This window comes from Garra rufa, chromosome 16 (genome assembly GCF_049309525.1).
Source record: "Garra rufa chromosome 16, GarRuf1.0, whole genome shotgun sequence".
Classification (NCBI taxonomy): Eukaryota; Metazoa; Chordata; class Actinopteri; order Cypriniformes; family Cyprinidae; genus Garra; species Garra rufa.
This window is the reverse complement of record NC_133376.1, coordinates 38600407-38623279: the sequence shown is the minus strand read 5'-3', so window position 1 is coordinate 38623279 and position 22873 is coordinate 38600407. Positions and strand designations below refer to the sequence as shown.

Genomic DNA, 22873 nt, shown 5'->3' with positions numbered 1-22873 from the left:
ATGAATAAATCAAAAGCAGGGCTGTACACTTAATCAAATCATGACTTGCATTTGTATCTGTGAATAATAAACCACTGCATGTTTTTTGTGTTTGTGTGAATGAGTGACCCTCATGCCATTTTAGTCTATGCACTATGTCTCACTTCATGAGAACTATCCTCATATCAAATACTGTACACACAGAAACACCAGTCAAAATAAAAATTCAGTTTAACTTGAAGAAATTGTAACAAATATATTATGGTCAAAGACGTTAAGATGTCCACGTCAAAATGAACTTACAAAAGTGATTTTATGTCTATAGAAAGCACAATAAATGTAGGTAAAGTGTCTACTCTTAAGGTTTCAAATACAAAGACTTGTACATATTAATATGTATAAAAGAATAAGGGAGCGTATTCAATTTTACTGTGTTTTAAACGAGTAAAAAAGGTTTTACTGACAAATGGGCAAAATCTAAGATAGTGGCAAATTTTAAAAATGTAGAAATACAACTAATTAGTATTTGGGGTTAAAGTAATTCATTTTTTAATGCCATAAATTGATTTTTGTTGTGAATATGCCTGACAAGATTGTTACACTGAATTACATTTTGGTGGGTGTCTTCTGTAAATTAGGGAAAAATGTATGACATTTATTTTTTGCTTAGAAAAAACAAAACAAAAACTCAATTAAATTAAACAGAAAACTTTTTAATGTTTTTTTGGGAAAACAACAGCAATTTAAAGCAGTATTACACTTATTGTTTTTATGCTTAAACACTTTTTCCGTCTTTGACCCGTTACTATTTTACTGTAGAATGAATTTCTCAAAGTAATAATAATAATAATAATAATACAATTATTAAAACTTTATTTTAAAGGAATAAACGATTTTACAGTCTTCCTGTTTTAAACATCTGTTGTACAACACTTTGTCTGCCAAAAAATAAAAGATGCAATGTAATTATTTTAAAATATGTTTTTGCCTTCATTCGATCACCGTTTCTTGATAATAAATTTAAATTTGAAATTTATTATTATAAAAAAATTGTTAAAGCTTTAAAGTTTCAATTGATTAACTAAAAATCAGTAAACCAGTAAATAGAATCCATAAAAAAATAAAATGCAACAGAATTTGGAAAAATTCTAATTAATTTAATAGGGCCCTACAATTTAAATTGTTAAAAAACTTTTAATAAATTATTGTTAAAAAACATAGAATTTTTTTTATTAATTAATAAAAAAAAAATGAATAAAAAAAGTAATAAATTATTGTTAAAATGTGAAGTTTAATGATTTCAATTAATTTGACGTTTAACTACTAAAATTAAATTTAACATTTATTCACCAGTGTCCAGAAAAATGGACAACAAAATATAATTAAGGAAAAAATCAAATTTTCTAATGTTGAATTTTCTAATTTTCAAACAGATTTCAAAGTGCCCTATTCAAGCCTATTGGACTACCAAAGTAGACAGCATTTTTGGGCATCATAGCTCTTTGCTCACGGGTCAAATCTGAAACAGCATTTTTGGAGAATAAACAGCATGCTATAATGCCCAACAAATGCCGCTTAGCTGGAAGCTGAATGAGCTTTGAAACACAGCCACTGACTCCAGGAACTCTGAACTGTATGAATATGACAAGATCCAGAGCAAAGAAAAACTCCATGAGAGACTCTAGGTGACAAATTATTCATCACAGCGGCGAGCCATTCTGAAAGCGTGTCTTCTCAGTGGGCTTTAACTCAAGATGGACTGTCATCCTGTCCTCAAAAGCCCAGTGAAAAGCATTTCAGAAGTAGAAACATGTTACTTTGCATCTTCCCATTTCTTTTTGGTTCGGTTGGTCAACACAAGGGAATCCTAGCTGTGATAAACTCACTTTCTTGTGCATTAACTCAAAGGCAAGCTGTTTATTTTGATATGCATCCACTTGAGTAAAGTAAATGCATTCAGAGATTATATCCCTCAAACAGAATCCAAAGAATAATAATAAAATAAAATTCACACAGACAAATGGGATTGTTCCAATGCTGCGGTTACAGCCTCGGGCAGGCAGAGAAAATGAAATGCTGATTTGAAAAGAACGTGCTGATTGTTTTGCATCTTAAATTAATAAAATGGATAAGGTGTACCAGAAAAGTAATGCTCACTCGATGTCCTCTGGCCAGATTATAACCTTGCAAAATGTGAGAATGAATTAGTGTTACATTCTTCCGTGAGTCTGTGTAGTCAACAAATTTCCTCTGAGAATACACTCATATTACTTATTCTGTTAACCAACTGAGACTGTCCACGAGGGAGCTCATCTGTTATTTGATCCACTTATTATTTGCACTAAAGTGTGAAAGCAAGATTGAAGTAATGTAATTCATGGAATTGGCTAAAATTAATTTCAGAATGTTTACAGCCATCATTTGCACACCGCTCTGTCTAGGGCTGGCGATTTTTACCACTCAAAAATGGGACCGAAAATGGAAAACTGGCTGCATGGATATGTTGTTACATTGAGATTTATGTGTCACCTGTATGGATAAATAAGCTTTCCATTGATGTATGATTTGTTAGAATAGGACAATATTTGGCCAAAATACAACTATTTGAAAATCTGGAATCTGAGGGTGCAAAAAAATCGCCTTTAAATTTGTCCAGATGAAGTTCTTAGCAAAGCATATTACTAATCAAAAATTAAGTTTTGATATATTTAAAAAAAATATCTTCATTGAACATGATCTTTACGTAATATCCTAATGATTTTTGGCATAAAAGAAAAATTGATAATTTTGACCCAGCATTTTTGGCTACTGCAACAAATATACCCTGCTACTTAAGTCTGGTTTTGTGGTCTAGGGTCACATATGTTTGCAGATATTTAAGAAACAATTAAGAAAGTTCACATACAATGCTACAGCCAGTTATTCTACTTTGAAATGTGTGTGCATCTATCTAAAAAGCTTTATGACGGTTTAGGAGGTTAGGAAATTTAACTTTACATTTTTCAACACACATCACATCTAATAATTCATCTTAAACTTTATTTTCACTGAGTTCACTGGTTGTGGTGGTTCAACAAACTGGACATGGAGCCTCATTGAAGTCCTCATATCTCTGAGACTGAACGATGTAAGGCCTTGAAAATGACAATTCCAAAAGAAAAGTTTATTAAGAACTAGAATCTAAAATCATATTGCGATATCCTTAATACTTCCTGAGTTATCTGCATGCAAACTTTGGAAAAAGACTATTTATGGCACTCAGACAGAAAGTAAATTTTATATACATCTTTAGTTTCAACATTATTTGTTCTTTAGACATTCCTCTTTAGAAGAAAAGAAGTATCATATTTATGCAAAGTGACCCACATTTGGTTTTTGTATACAATGTGTACAATTTAACAATTTCCTTCTGGAGCCATATTGTAATTCCAATATCTCTGGAACCGAACCACATAAGGCCTTAAGAATTGAGATGCCACAATGAAAGTTTGTTAAGACCCAATATCTAAAAGGGAATTAAGATATCTTTAATACTTCTTGAGTTACAGGTATGCAAACTCCGGAGAAAAAAGTGCTCATTTCCCATTTTTGAATGGTCACCATTAGCACATACTGCAACAGGGATTGCTAACGTCGACAGATTTTACTAACAGACCTACTAATCTCTTTGCAAAAATAACATTATGATGATCATTTTTAACCCCCTGTAATTTGGTTCTGAATGTCAGGTAAAAATTGCCATTTGGACCCCCTCTACAAAATAGTGGATTACTCAGTAAATATTCATCTGTGACATTTAATATTTTGGTTTTCATCACTACACGTCTATCTTTCTTCAGAAAAAAAAATATTAGCAAAATCTCAAATTTGAGCCGGGGACCTCTGGTTGCGTTGACACGGAATGACCCAATATTTTAATACAAGATTTGAATAAAAACTGATTTAAAAAGGGAAAAAAGGGAAATCAGTTTTAGTAAAAATGAAAGGGATAGTTCACCTAAAAGATTCTGTCATTAACCACTGATATCACATGAACTATTTTAATAATGTCCGTACTATCTTTCTGGGCCTTGAACATTTCGGTCCCATTGCTGTCTAAGAAGGGTCAGAAAGCTCTTGGATTTCATCAAAAATATCGACGATAAACAAAGGTCTTACTGGTTTCAAACAACATTCGGTTGAGTAATTAATGACAAAATTTACATTTTTAGGTGAACTATCCCTTTAACAACTTGGACATACAAGGGCCCACAGCTGAAATAAAAAAAACAGAAAGCACAGGATAATTTGCAAATTACGTTTGCCATCATTCACACCAATCCAGCAAATTAGCACAGATCTGAGGGCTGACTGTGTATGTGTCCTTATAAAAATTTTAAGCAATCCTTTATTCTTCTTCACCAATAACTGCAATTATTATGAACGTCTTTTGCAATTTTCCGTCATTTCGTTTCAATGGAGGGTTTAATAATAGCAACCATGTTTCTCAGCTCTCCCATCTTCTGGGTAGCTGGAAGAGCTGAGATCTCAATTTGCAGGCATTGAAGGTGAGCTCCTGCCAGTTTCATACATCAGTGAACGAGAAGAACCACTGACGTCAGTGCAGATATTGCTCTAGCTAGCCTGGCTGGCCTGAAATGGAAGAGTGATATATTTTAAAATCAATCCTATTAAAATTATACTCACTACTAGTGTTACTGCATATGTTTAACATATAGAATAGCTTGTGTAGTGGAGCTCAGAGGTTACACAAATATATATGCTTCTAAACCCATAAACCTTAAGTGAGCGTGACCAAAGAAGTCGACGTTACCACAAAAATGGAAAACGCCACAAAAGAGCTCATCAGTCACTCCCATGCTGCTCACTCCTATGATGCTATTCTCTTTACTTTCTTTCACAACTTTCTTCAAAACAAAGTTAGTGGTGTTGTGATTCATCTCAGAGCTGGTTGGTTTGGTTCATGGCTTGAAACGCTTTACTGAAGAACTTACTGAAATGGAGAAAATGAATGAGAAAAACACTTCCAGAACAAAGACAGCTAAAATAGTGTGCAACTACTGCATTGTCTGCTCGAGTCTACCTGCAAACCTCAATGCTTTTTGACAGAATGACTTCTTTAAAAGTACATTCCGAAATGAATTGTCACAACAAGCTGTGATTATGTTGTGGCTCTTTACTTACGTAAATGTGCTAAGTGACACCAGAATGGCATAAAAAACTAGGCTGAACATCAGGCTCTGTCTAATGCATGAATGTAATGTGTCTAGAGTTATCAACACAGTTGATTCTCCTTTTTTGTTCAGAAATAATTGCCTCTGATGAAGCTAATTCATTATTGTGGCCAGCCATAATCATAGTCTTAACTATACATCTTTCTTTTCAATGAAGAAGGGTATAGCAATCAAAGTCTATTTTAATGCTATAGTATTTCTACATGTTAAGACTAGAAAATGTTATATCACAATTCACTACTCTTTTGTTTCCTTTCCTTTTTAGAAATACCAGATGAAACCCAGAAGAATTTATGTGCATTCTTTTTTTTCCTATTTAAATGGGATCAAATTTAAAAAGCAGAAAGTAAAATGGCGCAAAAAAAGTCAAATGACATTACAATACTGTAATGTATAGAACAATTCTGTTTTTTATTTTTTATTTTTTTATTTTTTTTTGAGGAAAAAAAGTCAGAACTGTCAGATAAAAAGTTGAAAGGACCTTTTTTATTTTTTACCTTTTTTTATTCTTTGGTGGAAACAAACAAAAAAATGAAAAAAGTTACAATTATCCTTTTTTATTTTTTTTCTGTGGTGGAAACATTCAAACAAACAAACAAAAAACTGATATGCAAACTGACTTCTAACATCAAATCAAAATTGTGAGATAAAAAGTCACAATTATTGTTTGGTGGAAACAAACAATTAAAAAAATAACATTTAAACTTGGAATTCTAAGATAAAATTCAGAATTGCAAGAAAAGTAGCAATCATTTCTTTTTTTCTTTTTATTTCTTATTCTATGATGGAAACAAAGGAAAAAAGAACTGTGATATGTAAATTCAGAATTTTAAGATAAAAGTTTTTTTTTACTGTTTTTATTTTTTATTCTGTGGTGAAAAACAAACGGAAAAAATAATTGTGATATATAAACTTTGAATTCTAAGATAAAAGTCAGAATTGCAAGATAAGTCGCAAATGTCGTTTAATTGTTTTTTTTTAACCTGTTTTATTTTTTATTTTGGGGTGGAAACAAACAAAACAAAACAATTATGTTATGTAAACTCTAAGTCAGTAAGAATTCTAAGTTAAAAGTCATAACTGAAAGATAAAAAGTTGCAATTATTATTATTATTATTATTATTATTTACCTTTTTATTGTTTATTCTCTGGTAGAAACAAACAACAACAAAAAAAGAATTGCAATATGTAAACTCAAACTGTAAAATACAGAATTGTAAGTTAAATTTTTTAATTAATTTTTTTTTACTGTTTTTATTTTTTATTCTGTGGTAAAATGTCAAAATTGCAAGATAAGTCACAAATATGTTTTTACATTTTTTTACCTTTCGTTTAACTAACGAAAAAAGAACTGCAACATGTAAACTCTGAATTCTAAAACGTAAAAGTCAGAATTGTAAGATAAAAAGTAAAAAAAAGTCTAAATAATCTTTTTTATTTTTATTCTATGGTGGAAACAAACAAAAAAAGAACTATGTTATGTAACCTCGGAATTCTAAGTTAAAAGTCAGAATTGCAAGATAAAAAAAATTGCAATTATTTTAATATTATTATGTTTTTTAACCCTTTTTATTTTCTTTCAACAAAAAATAAATAAAAAATGAACTCTGAATTCTACGATGAAAGTCAGAACTGTGTGAAAAATATGCTTATATATTGCAAGAATTTTTCTCTCAGAATTGTGTAATTATCTTTATTTTTACTCTATGGCGGAAACAGGCTTCCATAAGTAATGCTTTGAAACATCATGCTGAGTTTACAGGGAAAGATTTCAATATATTTTCTAAGAATCACAGCAATGCAGTAGGGATGTGTATAACAGCAAAAGCATCTTTTGGCACATTAAACATTTTTGGGGAATCCATTCATTAAACCAAGTTTGTTTAAACGGATTTGCACAAAAGCAAAAAGCCTGACAAAATAGGCCAGTCTGCAAACCCTATTTGTGCGGCACATCCAAATGGATTTAATGGATGAAGCCCAGAGGGGGGGGGGAAAGCTCAGGGGAATCCATTTTCGCTGCGTTGAAGTGGGCCGTAGCTCTAAGTGTTTATTTTCTGGAGTCAGCGGGTGCGGAGGACGTGGTGGCATCTCATATAGGGGTTATAAAGCTGGCGCACTTCTGCCAGGGTAAACTACGATGATTTCTCTCTTGCCTTTCTTCAGAGGTAAATACTTCACAGTTTGCTGTCTGGGTTTCGTGCGCTCCTCGTCTAAGTGTGGAGCTTTTAGATTGCAGCAGACATGGAATCCAGACTCGTGTGGAGAGCAGACGCAGCGAGAGGACTTGGATGGATTGCGAAGCGCTGTTTTTGTTAGGGTTAAAGCCAGTCTGCTTCATCTAAGCTAAAAAGCAATGCAACAGAGCCGCACGGCACTGTAAAACAACACGCGGGGATCAGGTACGAGCAGCTGGAGGTGCCGGATTTATCAGCCAGGTGGCAAGCAGCTCCCTAACTCTAACTACAACACCCCGTGGCATGGATTTACATATCACCCAGAAATAATGACTTTTCTAAGAATCGGCTGAGATAATGTCAGCGCGTTGCTCTGCGTGCACTAAAATGCCGATGCACAATGCACGGAAAATAAATCAAACTCTCGACTGTTTGCACAAAGAGGTCACCTTCGAGAAAGAGCAATCGATTATTAAAGTTTTCTTTGGAGGGCCGGCTGCAGTAAAACCACAACAAGCGCAATTATTAAGCTCTACTGGAATTATGCTGAACAAATATTATCCTTACTGTGTCAATACCCTTACTCATGTCAAACACTCTCCATAAGTCATCTGCAGCACTGCTTCCCAACCATGCAAATTAAAGCAAGATTTACATTTGCATTGGTTACGGCAAGACAAATTGATCTGATCTAAAACATGTGGAACGTTTTAACATTCCTGAACGCACTTATAAACTGTAGATTTCTTCAATTGAGCCCAGAGACGACAGACAGAGATAGATCAGCGTCAGGGTCGGCCACATTTACGCAAGCCAGAAGAGCATGCGGAAGCGTAAGTGCTTCGTTCCTGGGTTTGTTTTCTGTCCAGCGGCAGGCGAGGGTTGACAGCAGCAAGCTTGTTTTTTTCAGGTCTCCTAGTCGGTGTACAGCAGAACAGCTCTCGCTGAGACTTTAGTTAAAGCTTATTTTCTGATAAACAAATCATTTTGCAACTCTGGAAAAACTCCTGGAGTGTTTTACAAACAAACCTTAGGTACATTTCCTGAACTAATAAGCGTGTTGGAAATCGATGTCAAATACTTCATTGTCTAGTTTTGCATCTTCATTACTATTGATTTTCATTAAGCACATGTTCAAAAACAAACTCAAGCCTTCATCTTGGAAAATGGCCCAGATGCTACCAAATATGTCCTATCGTTTCAGTTCACCGAGGGAGATGTTTGCAGGCGAGCGAAGCCAAAATTCAAAACACATGACGACTTGTTGCACACCGAACAAGAACAATTTGAAATTGTCCAAGCAGCGGTGTAATTGTGTCCATAAAACGACTCTGTTTAGCATGTACTATTCCAGTGCTGATGTCTCTGAGCCACTGTAAAAATGTACTTTCTCGGAAATAACTAACTAGAGTCTTTTAGCCCCCCTGAAAGTGCGGTGCTGCTAATAATGGTGCTTTTGTGGCTCCAGCATCCCAGGAGAGGGTCTGCTGTGATCTTCTCCGATATGCACTGTAATGCTGCTGGACATCATAAGGCTAATGAAGAGAACTCCAGGTGTTTCTGTGGGTTCATGCCTCCCGTGAGTCCCACTCTAATACTGTGGCCATCAGTCCTATGATATCTCACACTATGTGCCAGAGCCCCTGGACTTTTTTTTTTTTTTGAGAGCTGTACAACTGTAAATGCCTGTGAAACTGTAATAGGAATCTTGTTCAGGAACATCAATAACCTAAAGGACAAGGAGGCTGTTAAGCTGAAGGGAAATCAACATTATATGAATACTTGCATGTAGGAATATATGTATACTAAATGTGTAAAATGCAAAAAAAAAAAAAAAAAAAAAGAATGGACTAGCAATTAAGTGTTTCTTCTCATAAGATTACTGCTTAATTAGGGGTTCAAGTGTGTAACAATTGTAATTGTTAGAACGGCCAAGAATCAGCAATCTCCAAACTGATCGTGCAGACCAAACCATAAGTCGTAGAGACTTGAAACTTTGAGCAGTCCCTCCAGGATTTCACGATTTTTTTTTTTTTTTTTTGTAATTTTTGCGATGAAACTGACTAATTTTGCGGTGGCAAGTCCTAGAAATTTGTGAAAAATTTTGCGATTGAATTTATTTATTTTATTTATTTATTAATAATTAGGATATCACATTTACCATACAGGTATTATGTTAGATGCAAAATTATCATACATAACACAAATCAAACATGTGTTTATTTTGGTCTTCTGAAACATTTGAACTTTTAAAATAACCTAGGGCAATATTCCCACCTGACCTGTGTAAACATTAACAGCAGGTGTAGAAATTTATAATGTACATAGCCTACTTCATTTCGGTCACGTCTCTGGGAGCCCTTTGGGCAGGTACTCTTCAGATTTTGGTAGCCCGAAAATTAATTTAACTAGCCCAAATAAAAAAAGCTTTTACATTTTTTTTTTTTTTTAAATATAGAAAATCAAATATGAGTCTAAATCAAATCAAATTAATCAAATATGTTTTCAATACACAAATATAAACAAATATCAAGGAAGGAATTTTATTTCACTATTTAGTGTGTCTGCATAATTTTTAATTTATCAATTTAAGGCAATTTATAATCCTTTTTAAGAGCTGCACGAGTAAAGTGAACAGTATGAGTGGGGTTGGACAATGTACGGTAGAATATTAAGCCATAAAATGACATGATTTATAATTCAGATACAGGTTCACACAAAACAAAATTGTACAAAAGTATTTCAGCATTTATACCATTAAAAGGGATAAATTAAGTATGTCATTTATTATATGTATTTAAAACATAAATATTACTGTCTTAATTGTTTAGATTTTTAGAAGGCACATTAACTTTTCACATTTAAAACTATGTATTTGCTGCACAAAAACATATAAACAGCTGAAAAATGTATTGGAAATAAAAATGAATTCTCTGTCACAAGGGGGCGCTTTAGGAGCGCTGAAATATTATGGTTTCCATAGTAACGGCTGAACACAAAGCAGCGTTAACGCAGTTTTATCTGCCATGAATTGAAAATGTCAACGACACGTTTCTGAGGACAATCGTTCCCTTCAGATACATTCATATAAAGACATCTGTGCCGTGTTTTGACTTTGAAACGTGCAATGCACATATTTATTCAATGACATCATTGCCTTTTGAAGTTTTATCCAGCTCTTTCGCGATTCTCGTCTTTCCGTCCCTAACTTTTAAAATTATAATTAAGACTTTTCTTATACTATTTAACAAATTTAAAACATGTATGGCCTTTCATTTGATACAACTAAATTGAGGAGTTTTTAAGGACCTGCATAAGCCTCTACTTTATGATAGCCCATTGGGCAGGCCGGTGAAACATTTTGGTAGCTCGACTGAAAAACACAGACAGCTCGCAGACATCACATGCGCAGCGTCTTTATCAACGTAAAATATATATTTTTTATCTTTTTATTATTGAAATATTTGTATAATTTTTTTTGCGATTGTTTTGCGGTTAAATTACAAATTATGCAGGATCGCAAAAAAATGCGACATTATGTTGATTTTGCGTTAAATTCAGCGATTGCAGAATCGCGAAAAACTGGAGGGACTGTTTGAGGGATGGTAGTACTCACACCGTCTACAATGTCACCAAGGCTTTCCCCAATTGGCCTGATGTGGGCACTACTGCGATCAAAAGTACGAAATCACTCATAACTCCATGACTCAAGTGGCTTATGTCAGATCTGATCGTGAGCAACATTTTGGGGTATTTTGGATTTTTTTGCAAAACCTACTTTTGCGAACCAATCTCAGGTTTATCACCCGGCCAAAACTAAGCCAGTGCAGAAAGATTCTCTAGAGAGTGAATATAGATAATTATCGGAAAAAAAAAAAAAAAAAAAAAACACACAAAGGGATGCCAAAACGTTTGAACGTGGCAGGGACACTTTTAATAAAAAGTAAAATAACTGGATTGGAATGAGATATCACCGCCAAACTCAGAACACTCATGTAAAAGCTAAAGTCACAGGACAAATCATTCTGGAGCTTTTGATGGGGTCTAACGGGCGTGCTAGAGCAATAAAAAGTCCAAAATCGCTCAATTTCTAAATGGTCAGTCGCAGACTCAAGTGTCTTATTCAAGTCCTATACGGTTTTTCACCCGATCGGAACCAAACAAGTGCAGGAAGATTCTCTGGACAGCGAATATCAATACTTATCAAAAAAAAAGGTCAAACTGTGGCCACTTTTAGTAAAAAGTAAAATAACTTCTGAACGGACTGAGATATTTTTTCGCCAAACTCAGAACACTTATGTCAGAGCTCAATCTGAGGTCATAGGACAAAAATCGCACTATAAGAGAGGGAAAAAAATAAAAATGGCTCTATCTACGCAACCATTTTTCCTATCAATATGACAAATACTGTGCACGGTCTTGGTCCAAAATGCAACAAGTGTCTATAAGGACATTTCGTCACCTTAGAATTATAAGGTTCTATCTGCATTTTGAGCACTTTTGAGATATTGAGCTTCAAAGTTTTTGTGTTCCATAGACTTCTGTAGATAGAACCATTTTTGTTTTCTAAAACAAAGGCCCCAAATGTACATAGCTTACAAAAGAAACATCAAAAAATTTAAATAAGTTGTCACAGAATAAGAATATGTGAATAACTCAATTTTGACAAAAATGTCAGATAGAACCTTATAATTCTAAGGTGACGATTTGTGTATTTCAAAAAAACAAAAAACAAAAAAAAAAACATGGCCCCCATTGACAGATGAAGTTAGAGCAATTTATTAGATTGTTGATTAGTTAATGGAGGCCGATTGGACCGAAAATCATTGGACCTGTTTGACTCACGGCCACCGAGGTCTGTGAGAAATTTGAAAGAAATCAGCCACTGGGGGCTGATATTATGTTTTTCAAGGCCGTAAATGATTGTACATTGCAAGCTTTCTCACACATACACAAGATATTTATATCAAATGACAGAACTCATCATTCCAGACAACTTTGGCTTTAGAACCACCGCTGTCAATCAAATCATTTGTTAAATGATTAAGAAAGAAAGAAAAAAAAAAAAAACTACTTTTGCAAACTAGTTCTGGGTTTTTCACTCAATCTGGCAATAAACACTGCAGTACAATTTTCTGGACTCTCTAGGTCAATAATCATCAAAAAAAAAATGTTGAAATTTGCCCCTAAAGGCCGGGACACACCAAGCCGATGATCGGCCATCTGGCCTCGTCGGGCAGTTGGTGGGCGTCGGTGAAGCGGTCGGTTCGGTGTGTTCCGCACGTCGGCTCTCGTCAGCTTTCGTTGGGCTGGCGTCGGCCAAAGTTTGCCCGATTCAACATGTTGAATGGCCGTCGGGCTTGTCGGGGCCATCTGGGAAAGAGAGCACTCTGATTGGCTGTTCAGACATCGAATCAGAGCGTGTGGAGGACTTGAACGTGAAGTGATGTAACAAGCAAAGGAAGGAGTCAAGAGGGAACCGGCTCGCTGTCATCATTTCGCAATTCACACAATTCGAAACCAACTATGGTTCAAAACCGAATCTCTCTGTGGTGAACGACGAAGTAAATGCTTCGGAAATGCTGATTTGTTTGCACAGGCAACACTACTTCCGGGTTCTCTTCTTGGAATGAAAATACAGACTACTGCCATCTGCAGGTACGCAACGGTATATCTCCTCATGCATGCGCAGAAAGCACCTTCTAGTTTGTAGTCGGGTGTCGTCAGTTCTGTGTGTTCGAGCTCAGTTTAATTGCCCAGACACAGCCGACTACAGGCGACAAGACGGTCGGCTTTCGTCGGCGCTAGTTGGTTGGCGTTGGGTGGATGTGTCCCGGGCTTAATGGGGTCAATTAGAAAAGGTACCTGTCCGAATTTACCCTAAATCCTATAAAGCCTAAAACAAAACTCAAAACTTCATGAAACCTGCTGAACATATGCGACAGGTGATTTTAAACAAGCATGCAACGTTTTAAAGAGATCGGACCACAGCTGACACTAAAACAGCCATAACCATTAAAAAACACAATATTTCTATGGTAAATTACCTGGATTTGCCAAAAATGCTTTTTTAAATCATTGATTTAGGTGGTCACAAGCTTGCTAAATAATGTGTTTTGTTTTTCTCAATGCCTTAAAGCACTTGAACCCCGGAAATCACTGCTTGCAGCTATATTTACATATTGTAAATATAATTTTTATGATGTTCTTTGTGAATTCAGAAGAATAGGTTGCAAAATTTATGACTATCTTTTAAAACATAATTTTACTGTTATTCAATAAGTAAGTGTCCAGTGAAAAGCACCGAGAAATCCAAGACCTTGCATGATTTGTTGAAAAATAAATACTCTAATTTATTCATTAAAAATTTAGAAATTAGACTAATTAGTAATAAATACATGGTTCTATTTATATCTTATATGTTAAATGTGAAAGGAACTGTTTTTTTTTTTCAAATAAAAATATTAAAGATCACTGAGTCAAATGAAATACATTAATTTATACCAACAAAACTCATTTTTATTGGTTAAAGTGATAACTTTCCCAAAACATTCAAATTCTGTCATCATTTTATCACCGTCAAATTGTTCCAGACTTGTTTGACTCTCCTTTTGAACACAAAAGAAGATATTTTGAAGAATCGAAGCCAATTATATCCATAGCATTTTTTTTCCATACTATGGAAGTCCATGGATACCAGTAACTATTTGGTTACCAATATTCTTCAAAATATCTTCTTTTGTGTTGAACAGGAGAAAGGAACTCATACAGTCATAATTAATGACAGAATTTGGGGGTGAACAATCCTATTTAAACCATGTAAAATTGCTGTTTAACATTTAACAATTTTACCACTTTTTAGAGTGCATCAGAACAATTAAAATGCTAACAAACAGAGAGTGAACCGAGACGAAACACAGCCCCTTGTTTACACTGAGAAAACTGTGTCGGCACCTCATTAAAACCTCCTAAGTCTTCCTAATACTTTGGTAATTTAAACACTGAGACCATTAACAGTACTCTAACATGCTGTGATTGACAGCAGTGAACTGGATCATCAAGTTCTTTCTCCAGACCAACCAATGCACAGAGTATGAAATCACCCGAATCACTTTGCTGACCCAAACTCATTAATCCTCAAAGTCTATTTATGCCAAAATCGAAGCATGTTTAACATGACTCCCACTGAAAACGGAAAACTTTATTTAATGGATTTACACCTTGCGCCCAGAAAGCGTTTAAACAAAAGAGAGAAAATTGATTCGGAAGCTTCTGGAAATGTAAAGCGAGCCGCGTGTTCGCATCAGCTGAGCTTCACCTTTGTTTTAAGGCTCTACACGGGGCTCTAATGCAATGTAAAAGAGAGCGTATCGATCTTCTGGCCAGAGCCCCCTACTAAGCCATCTATCAAAACACATTCGTTGCATGCTCAGGATGCCAATATTGACCACCGCACTCGCTATTGCATAAACACGAATTAACCTAGGAGCTCTGTAGATAAGTGATGAACTTCTTCCACTGCTGACAATCCGAATATAAGCAAAGAGGACTAGTTTTAAGTTACACTACCCAAAGCATTCCACAAAAGCCTTTCACAATAATGATTTAACATAAAATGATAGAACTGGACATGTGCCACAGATTAGCTGCCTGTAACCTGTAAAGAGCTACAAAAAGCCTACAGCTCATGATACTCCCATCTGGGGGGGTTGATATTATTAAGGGATATAAATCATGCTGTGCAGAGTCACGATGAAACACCACTGAAGAGCAGCTTTGTTGTTGACAAACGTTGTGGACGTGTGAGTTTTGCTTCCTATTGGCCTGTAGGTACACATCCACTTCATCCAAGCTCTTTGTTTTCTGTCTTATAAAATACCCTGTTGCATGAGTGAACTGTCCAAATGAATCAAACTGAATCACAAACAATTTTTGCAAACCTGTTTGATCAAGTGAATAAAAAAGTGATTGATTTGCAAATCTGGTATTGCAAAAATTAATTCTTAACAGCTGAAACAAAATACACATGGCTTAATTTCTACAGTAAAATGTATACTTAGGCTTTATAAGAGTAAATAGTAATTCCTTCGCTGTTCACATCTGCCTATATCAGTATTGAAGTGTTTGCTGTTTCAATAAACGAGCCACAAATTCTGAGAAACCTTCCATTCTTTGAGAGCTCTCGAAGGCTCATGCATTCAGTAGTGCGTGCTAGCCAAACACACTAATAGGAAGAGAAACAATGCCGTTTGATTTCCTCATTTGCTATCTAGATGACCGTGAATTTATGGAGGTCAAAGTCTTTTTACTTAAGAATGGTTTTATAAGTCATCCTCGTCTTATTAATATCGACAAATCACTTTCTGGAAGTCTCATTTAATCATGGCATGACCGTCTTTGTAAACATGTAGTTGGGAGCAAACTCTCAGATAGCAACAGCCAAAGTCTGTGTTTGTTTTATGGGGAACGGCGCAGAAACTCGCACCTGATTGTCATCTCATTGATTGGAACATCTAACTGAAATTATTTCTTCTCAGAGGTTCACATACTATTTCCGATAAACAGATAAAAAAAAAACACACTCTTTGCAACTTGCTCGCAAATGAAGTCACAATCATGACAGATTACAGTTCATTCAAAAGGGTTCGACACTTTCTTCCAGCACTGAGAGGTTTACAATCATTCATATATCAAAAACACAGACAACTCTAAAGAGTTCATTACTCTCTCACTCGCTTCTCTCTCTTTCCGCGTCACTGGAGAACTTCATAATTACAAATCATGGAGAAGGATTACCGCCTGGTGATGGAGAAAGAGCGCTTTCCAAATGTGACAATCATGAAATTACCTTGCCATTAAATTTACCGAACTGTCAGCATCTAGTCAGCGCAGCTGATTATTTAAATGCTGATTGTAAGCCACTAAAATCACATCAAAATGAGGTGAAAATTAAGACAGATACTGCTATGCAAACGCAAAAGTGCCTTCAGATTAAAAACAATAACAATAACAACTGCATGATAATTGGAGGCTCTATTCAAGTGCCTGGTGATCATTACAGCCTCTTAATATTTAAATATCATGATGTATTAATCTTTAATGCTTTAAGCTTTAATTAATTCACATTTCAAGCACCTGAGTCACACTGACTTCTTGCACCTTTGGGCAAGGTACACAGATCCACTCTGTCAGTTAATATAGATTGCATAATGTTATGTCAAATATGAAGTTATGTCTGTTATATTTATAAATAATACATGATTTGGGAAGCACTAAGCCAAAGTGCTTTTCCAAGCCACTTGTTGAAAAACAATTTCTTCTTAAAAATGAACATACATAACTGTGAAAGATTAGCATTTTTAATGAAGTACGCTGAATTAAAACACGAGTTAATTAGGCTATGCTTTCAATCATAAGTACAGAAAGTGTCAAATGTGAGAAAGTAGAGGTAACGTGCTGTGATTCGTTTCATAAAAGACTAAAAGGCAGTCTGACAAACGAGCGCGTAATTTAATATATAACTCCCTTATAAGGACACTTTTCTCTTTTAAGCACCGTGTGATTCATAGCAGTCCAAACATTTCGGTGTATTCATCTTTAGCACAGAAATCCCAGAGACTAATGAATAGTTTTCAGTATTTCAGGGCAATTATAAAGCGCGTTAATGATGAATGAATCACTCACCATTTCTGTGAGGAGTGCGCGGGTCAAAACCATGGCACGACTCTAAATCCTCCTGTGGAAATTCACATCCTCGCATGGAAGAGTGGCGCTTGGAAAGGAGCAGACAACTTCTGGGCTTTACCGGCTTCGCGGAACGTCCACTATCGGCGGTGGGCACAGTTGTGGGAGTTTTAACGTGTGACGGCAATGTCAGCGCAAACTAGAAACGCGCGGCCAGTTCCGTGGCGCAACGGTCAGTCCGGCGGAGCCGAGCGTGAGCGCCTTTCAGTTTCCACAGTCAAACGCAAACTGAAGTCTCAAGTCCCTCCTCTTTCACACCACTTCCACCTCCAGTGTGTCTACTGCCCTTTTCAAGAAACGCGTGTCCAGTGTCGTTGTCATGTGCACCTACAACAGTGCCAGAAGCGCGCTCGTTAACGTTTCAACTAGGCGTGCACGCAATAATGAGCACACAAATAGGGCTTTTTAATACTCTTGCTTACAACTATAACGCACAGCAAACTTGTCCCTTTATAATGCATACAATTTAGGTAGCCTATTTGTGCAGTCAATTAAAATGGGTGATTACTAATGATTATTTAGACGTGACTATAAGTAAGTCTTTGCTATGTGACATGCAAGCTGTCATAATTAGCAATATTAAACTAAATATAAAATATTTACATTTACTACTGTAACTACATAGATAAAAAACGGAAAGTAGATGTTCCTCCATGCAATAGAGGTGTTAATACAATAACACTGCAAAAAATGCTTTTCTTACTTAGATTTTTTGTTTTGTTTCCAGATAAAATATCAAAAAATTCTTAAATCAAGAAGAATTTTCTAGACAAGTAAAAATGGTTTTGTTTTCAGAAAAAAAGTGTCAAAATTAAGCATGTTTTTGCTTGAAACAAGCTAAATAATCTGCTGATGGAGTAAGAAAAATAATCTTGTTTTCTGTTTGAAATACTATTTTGTTCTTACCCCATTGGCAGATTATTTTTCTTGCTCTAAGAAAAAACTAAAACTTTTTTTCTGATTTGGGCTGGAAACGAGTAAGAAAAGCATTTTTCGCAGTGAAGACAGTATTACAACTTTCTTTTAATGTAAACGTAGCACACTGTAAATTAAAATTATTTCATATTATCAAATAAATGACATGACTTGCATTTTGAGGGTTTAAGTATGTATCTCACTGGTTTGACACTGAGACATAAGGTGATTTTTACATAATATATTTATGCATGTTATATGTGACCCTGGAAGACAAAACCAGTTATAAGGGTCATTTTTTTAAAATTGAGATTTATACAACATCTGAAAGATGAATAAATAAGCTTTCCATTGATGTATGGTTTGTTAGGATATGACAATATTTGGCCGAGATACAACTGGAATCTGAGGGTGCAAAAAAATCGAAATATCGGGAAAATCGCCTTTAAAGTTGACCAAATGAATTTCTTAGTAATGCACATTGAATTACGTTTTTATATAACTACAAAAATGTCTTTATGCAACATGATCTCTACTTAATATCCTAATCAGTAATTAGTTACTGTAAACTAATTACTTTTCCCTTTTCCCTTTAAAAAATGAAGCAAGGGACTACAATTTTTAGTCCAACCATAAAATACATGTTTTTATGTACTCTTCTTACTTTAAATACTTTGGTGAGTTAATAAGAATATTGGTAACACTTTAGTATCCAATTCTTACTATTAACTTGGTTATTAACATGAATATTACTAGGATATTGGCCGTTTATTTTTATTTAAAAAGCTTATTAATGTCTTATTCTGCAAAACCTTACTCTAAATCATTATTCCTACGCAAATTCTTAAACTTAACAACTACTTTACTAAGTATTAATAAGCAGTATTTAGGAGTATATTGAGGCAAAAGTCACAGTTAATAGTGAGAATTGGACCCTTGTCTATATATATTTTTTGGGGTGTAGATTTATTGTATTTGTTGATGTATTAACATGGTGTTTGGTCATGTGATTTTGATCACCTGGAGATATATAGAGTGGCCCATTAGTGTTTAATCTGTCTGATGAAGAGCCTGCACGCTCGAAACGTCACGTACGCTATGCGATAGTTTTTTTTTTGTTTTTTTTTTGGAGCTTTGGTGTTGCCGACTTTAACTTTATTCTTTTAGTTATATATTTGAAAGAATTAAAATAACCGTTTCATGTCTCTCCTTGTGCCATTAACTTGTTGAGGTTGATATAGGATTTAGAAAGTAATTAGTAATAAGTAATTAAATACTTTTCAGACAGAATAATTTGTACACTAATCTAATTACATGGTTGAAGGTGTAATTAGTAACTTATTTTTTTTTTGGAGTAATTTACCCAACACTGATCCTACACTCTTAAAAATAAAGGTGCTTTAAAAGGTTCTTCACAGCGATGCCATAGAAGAACCATTTTTGGTTCCACAAAGAACCATTCAGTCAAAGGTTCTTTAAAGAACCATCTCTTTCTAACCTTTTTATAATCTGAAGAACCTTCTTTCACCACAAAGAACCTTTTGTGAAACAGAAAGGTTCTTTAGATGGTAAAGGTTCTTTATAGAACCATTTAAACAAAAAAGGTTCTTCCGTGGTACCGTGAAGCACCTTTATTTTTAAAAGTGTAATGATTTTTGGCATAAAAGAAAAATACTGCTACTGCTACAAATATACCCATGCTAGTCCAGGGTCACATATTATAATGTGAGGACAATGTACTTTTCCAAAACAAGCATTCATTATACATTTCACTTAGAAGTGGTATTAAGGAAGATGAATACAAAAGGGAACTGAAAACACCACACAGCTGAACAGAAACTGGAACTAGAGACATCAATAACTCACACATGTCAGTCATTTTAATTTTTTTCATTGTTGCTGCAAAACATGGATTTGCCCTCTACTGCCTTGATCCTCTGTATCTAACCTTTTTAATCCGCGTGTCTCACAACCTCTGTCAGCATCTCTCATCTATATATAGCTTCAAAAAATGCATAGGTTTACATAAGGCATAGAATTCTTTGCTCACAAAGCTTGAAAGGCCAGGTCCAACAACTCTTATACATACTATGTGACAAAAATAAAGTCTTGCAGAGAAAATATAGCTGTAATAAGAAATGAATCTCAAATCCAAACCTGATGAAAAGACCATGCAGCTTTGAATGCTGATGTGCTATTGTCTTCACTGTGGGTGTTTAACTAGCGTAATTTAAACTGGACCAGCACAGAAATTCTTATCGAAGATGATTTAAGAAGAAACGGGCACGCTTTTATAAAAACAATTCTACAAAATTCAGAAAGCAGAACCAAGCAACTCTTCACAGTCTTGTCAACAAGACCATATTGATGTGGTAGAGTCAAGAGGGCATGAGAACCGGAGGTCTCCCGAAATTGTTTCCTGAAGGAATGAATGATATTTTTGAAAAGACTTCATTAAGACAGGTTTTTTTTTTCATGCACATATTCCCAATGTTCTGTCTTTGCAACCGATGTTGCTGTCCAGACTCCAGTCAGTGGCGTAGCAAGTCAACCCCAGGCCCATATGCAAAAATTTTTGTACGGGCCCCCCAATCATTACAGGCTCCAACTGCACTAACTTGTTGATTTTTCTTAACTACATAACGTTACGTTAGTATTCATAAGCTGTTTTATTTACGGTATAAATGCTTGGAAATAATATTTAACGTTTTCAAGTCCATTCATTATTTGTAGCGCGCAAGTGTCAGCCTATAAATTCTGTCAATTTTATGATAAAATACAAACAATAAATGTGTTACGCTCTTTAATTTGTGAATCAATGATCTTTTCCTTTTTAATATCTGCAGCATGAAATGAACATGAAAACATATTTGAATGCATTTTTTAAAAATAAATAAACATGATGTCTCATGAAATCGACCAGAGTTTCCAAAAAGTCCATAAAACATCTTGTGAAGTCATAATAATAGTAACAGCCTATAGAGTAGTATAATAGTAGTAAGCCTACTGTTTTATTGCTGTTTTTCATCTTAAATGTGAAGAGAAGACTTGAATTTTCACATTAACGTTAAGCAATATAACATGATTTAATTACATGAATTCTTTCGTTTTAAAGTATTATTTGAAGCATTCTATAGATATATTTATCATGTCTGTGAGGCAAATATTCGCTAAGTTTCGGGTCATTTTTGTGATCAAGACAGAGACGGTACAAAGCGCATGTTTGTTTTCTTTAGCTATTTTACAAAAGCATAACATTTTGTTGATATTGTGAGTGCACACAAATAAAAGTAGACCTTTTGCAGTTCCAAATGATGTATTACTCTTACCTTTATGAGTAAATATGACGGCGTATTTTAGGATTCCACTGTTTTTAAGAAAATAATGCAAGTGATCGCGCTGGCGCTTTCATGTCCTGCAAAGCACGCTTTAGCTTTCACTCTCCGCACAAACGACTGGATATGAGTCTAACAGCGCACATTTATCTAGGTTAAATGTTTTAATTATTGTTTTGAAATGCATCAAGTGTTTTGTGTCTATAGCAAAAGTTTGTTCCAAACTCTTACCTTTACGAGTAAAAATGATGGTGTATTTTAGGTTTCCACTGTTTTTAAGCAGTGTTGTTTTCGTCAACGATGACGATGACGAAATCATTTCGTTGACGCCACTTTTTTTCATGACGATAACGAGACGATGACGAGATAAAAATGGCTCGTTGATGACTAAAACATGACGAGACGTGTGTGAGTTTTCGTTGACGAGACGAGAATAGACGAAAATGTTAGTGGGTGGTCCGTCAGACGTTTAAAATGCATGACATTTCCGCTTATTGTGCATGCCAATTAAAACTTAAAAAGTATCTGACGCTATGGCAAGCCGTTTTAGCATTAAATACTCTTTGCTATACTAATATGGCAAGCCGTTTTAGCATTCCATCCTTGTTTGTCTTTTATGTTCTAAAACATTCCTTCATTATTGTAATTATTGGTGAAAATAGTCGATCCGGAAGCTCACATTGAGTTGAACTATAGATCTGCTATTTTCAGAACTTATAAGTGACACTACCCAACAGCAAAATATTTACTGACCTACATTAATTTGTTAAAAGACTACTTTTTTCCCTTTTTTTGACTAAAACTAGACTAAAACCTTTTTGACTTTTCGTCGACTAAAACTAGACTAAAACCTTTTTGACTTTTTGTCGACTAAAACTAGACTAAAACCTTTTTGACTTTTCGTCGACTAAAATTGACTAAAACTATCACATATAGAAGTGACTAAAATTTGACTAAAACTAAGAAGCATTTTAGTCCAAAAGACTAAGACTAAATCTAAGATGGTTGTCAAAAACAACACTGTTTTTAAGAAAAAAAGGCAAGTGATCGCGCTGGCGCTTTCATGTCCTGCAAAGCGCGCTTTAGCTTTCACTCTCCGCACAAACGATTGGATATGTGTCTAACAGCGCACATTTATCTAGGTTAAATGTTTAAATTAATATTGTGAAATGCATCAAGTGTTTTGTGTCTATAGATTTTATTTTAGCCAGGTTGTGTTGATTTGAGAAGGCTAAATTGATCAATCATGCTCAACTTATTGCCGCTGACCACTTGGTCATTACTTTAAAAAACAAAAGCTTGAATTTGTTCCAAACATATTTCTAAATTAACTTAATAAAGAAATGAAACAAAATCTAGCCACTTTGCTATTAGAATCCAAAACTGAACTATTTTAATGGCTGCAACACGGGCTCTGTTCTTATAAGTTGTCGGACAAGGGCAGGCTCGGGCCTTAGCGTCTCGGGCCAGGGCTGGGCCCATGCAGGAC

At 34.9% G+C, this 22873-nt stretch overlaps 1 protein-coding gene across 1 annotated transcript in view; it reads right to left on the bottom strand.

Annotated features, from left to right (window-relative positions):
• htr4 (5-hydroxytryptamine receptor 4) overlaps positions 1-17300 on the bottom strand; it is a 173255-nt gene extending 155955 nt beyond the window's left edge. The window contains exon 1 of the mRNA XM_073821097.1: positions 17075-17300. Coding sequence (XP_073677198.1) covers positions 17075-17150 — 76 coding nt within the window. The 5' untranslated portion in view covers positions 17151-17300. The remainder of the gene's footprint in view (positions 1-17074) is intronic.
• Positions 17301-22873: the final 5573 nt, after the last annotated feature.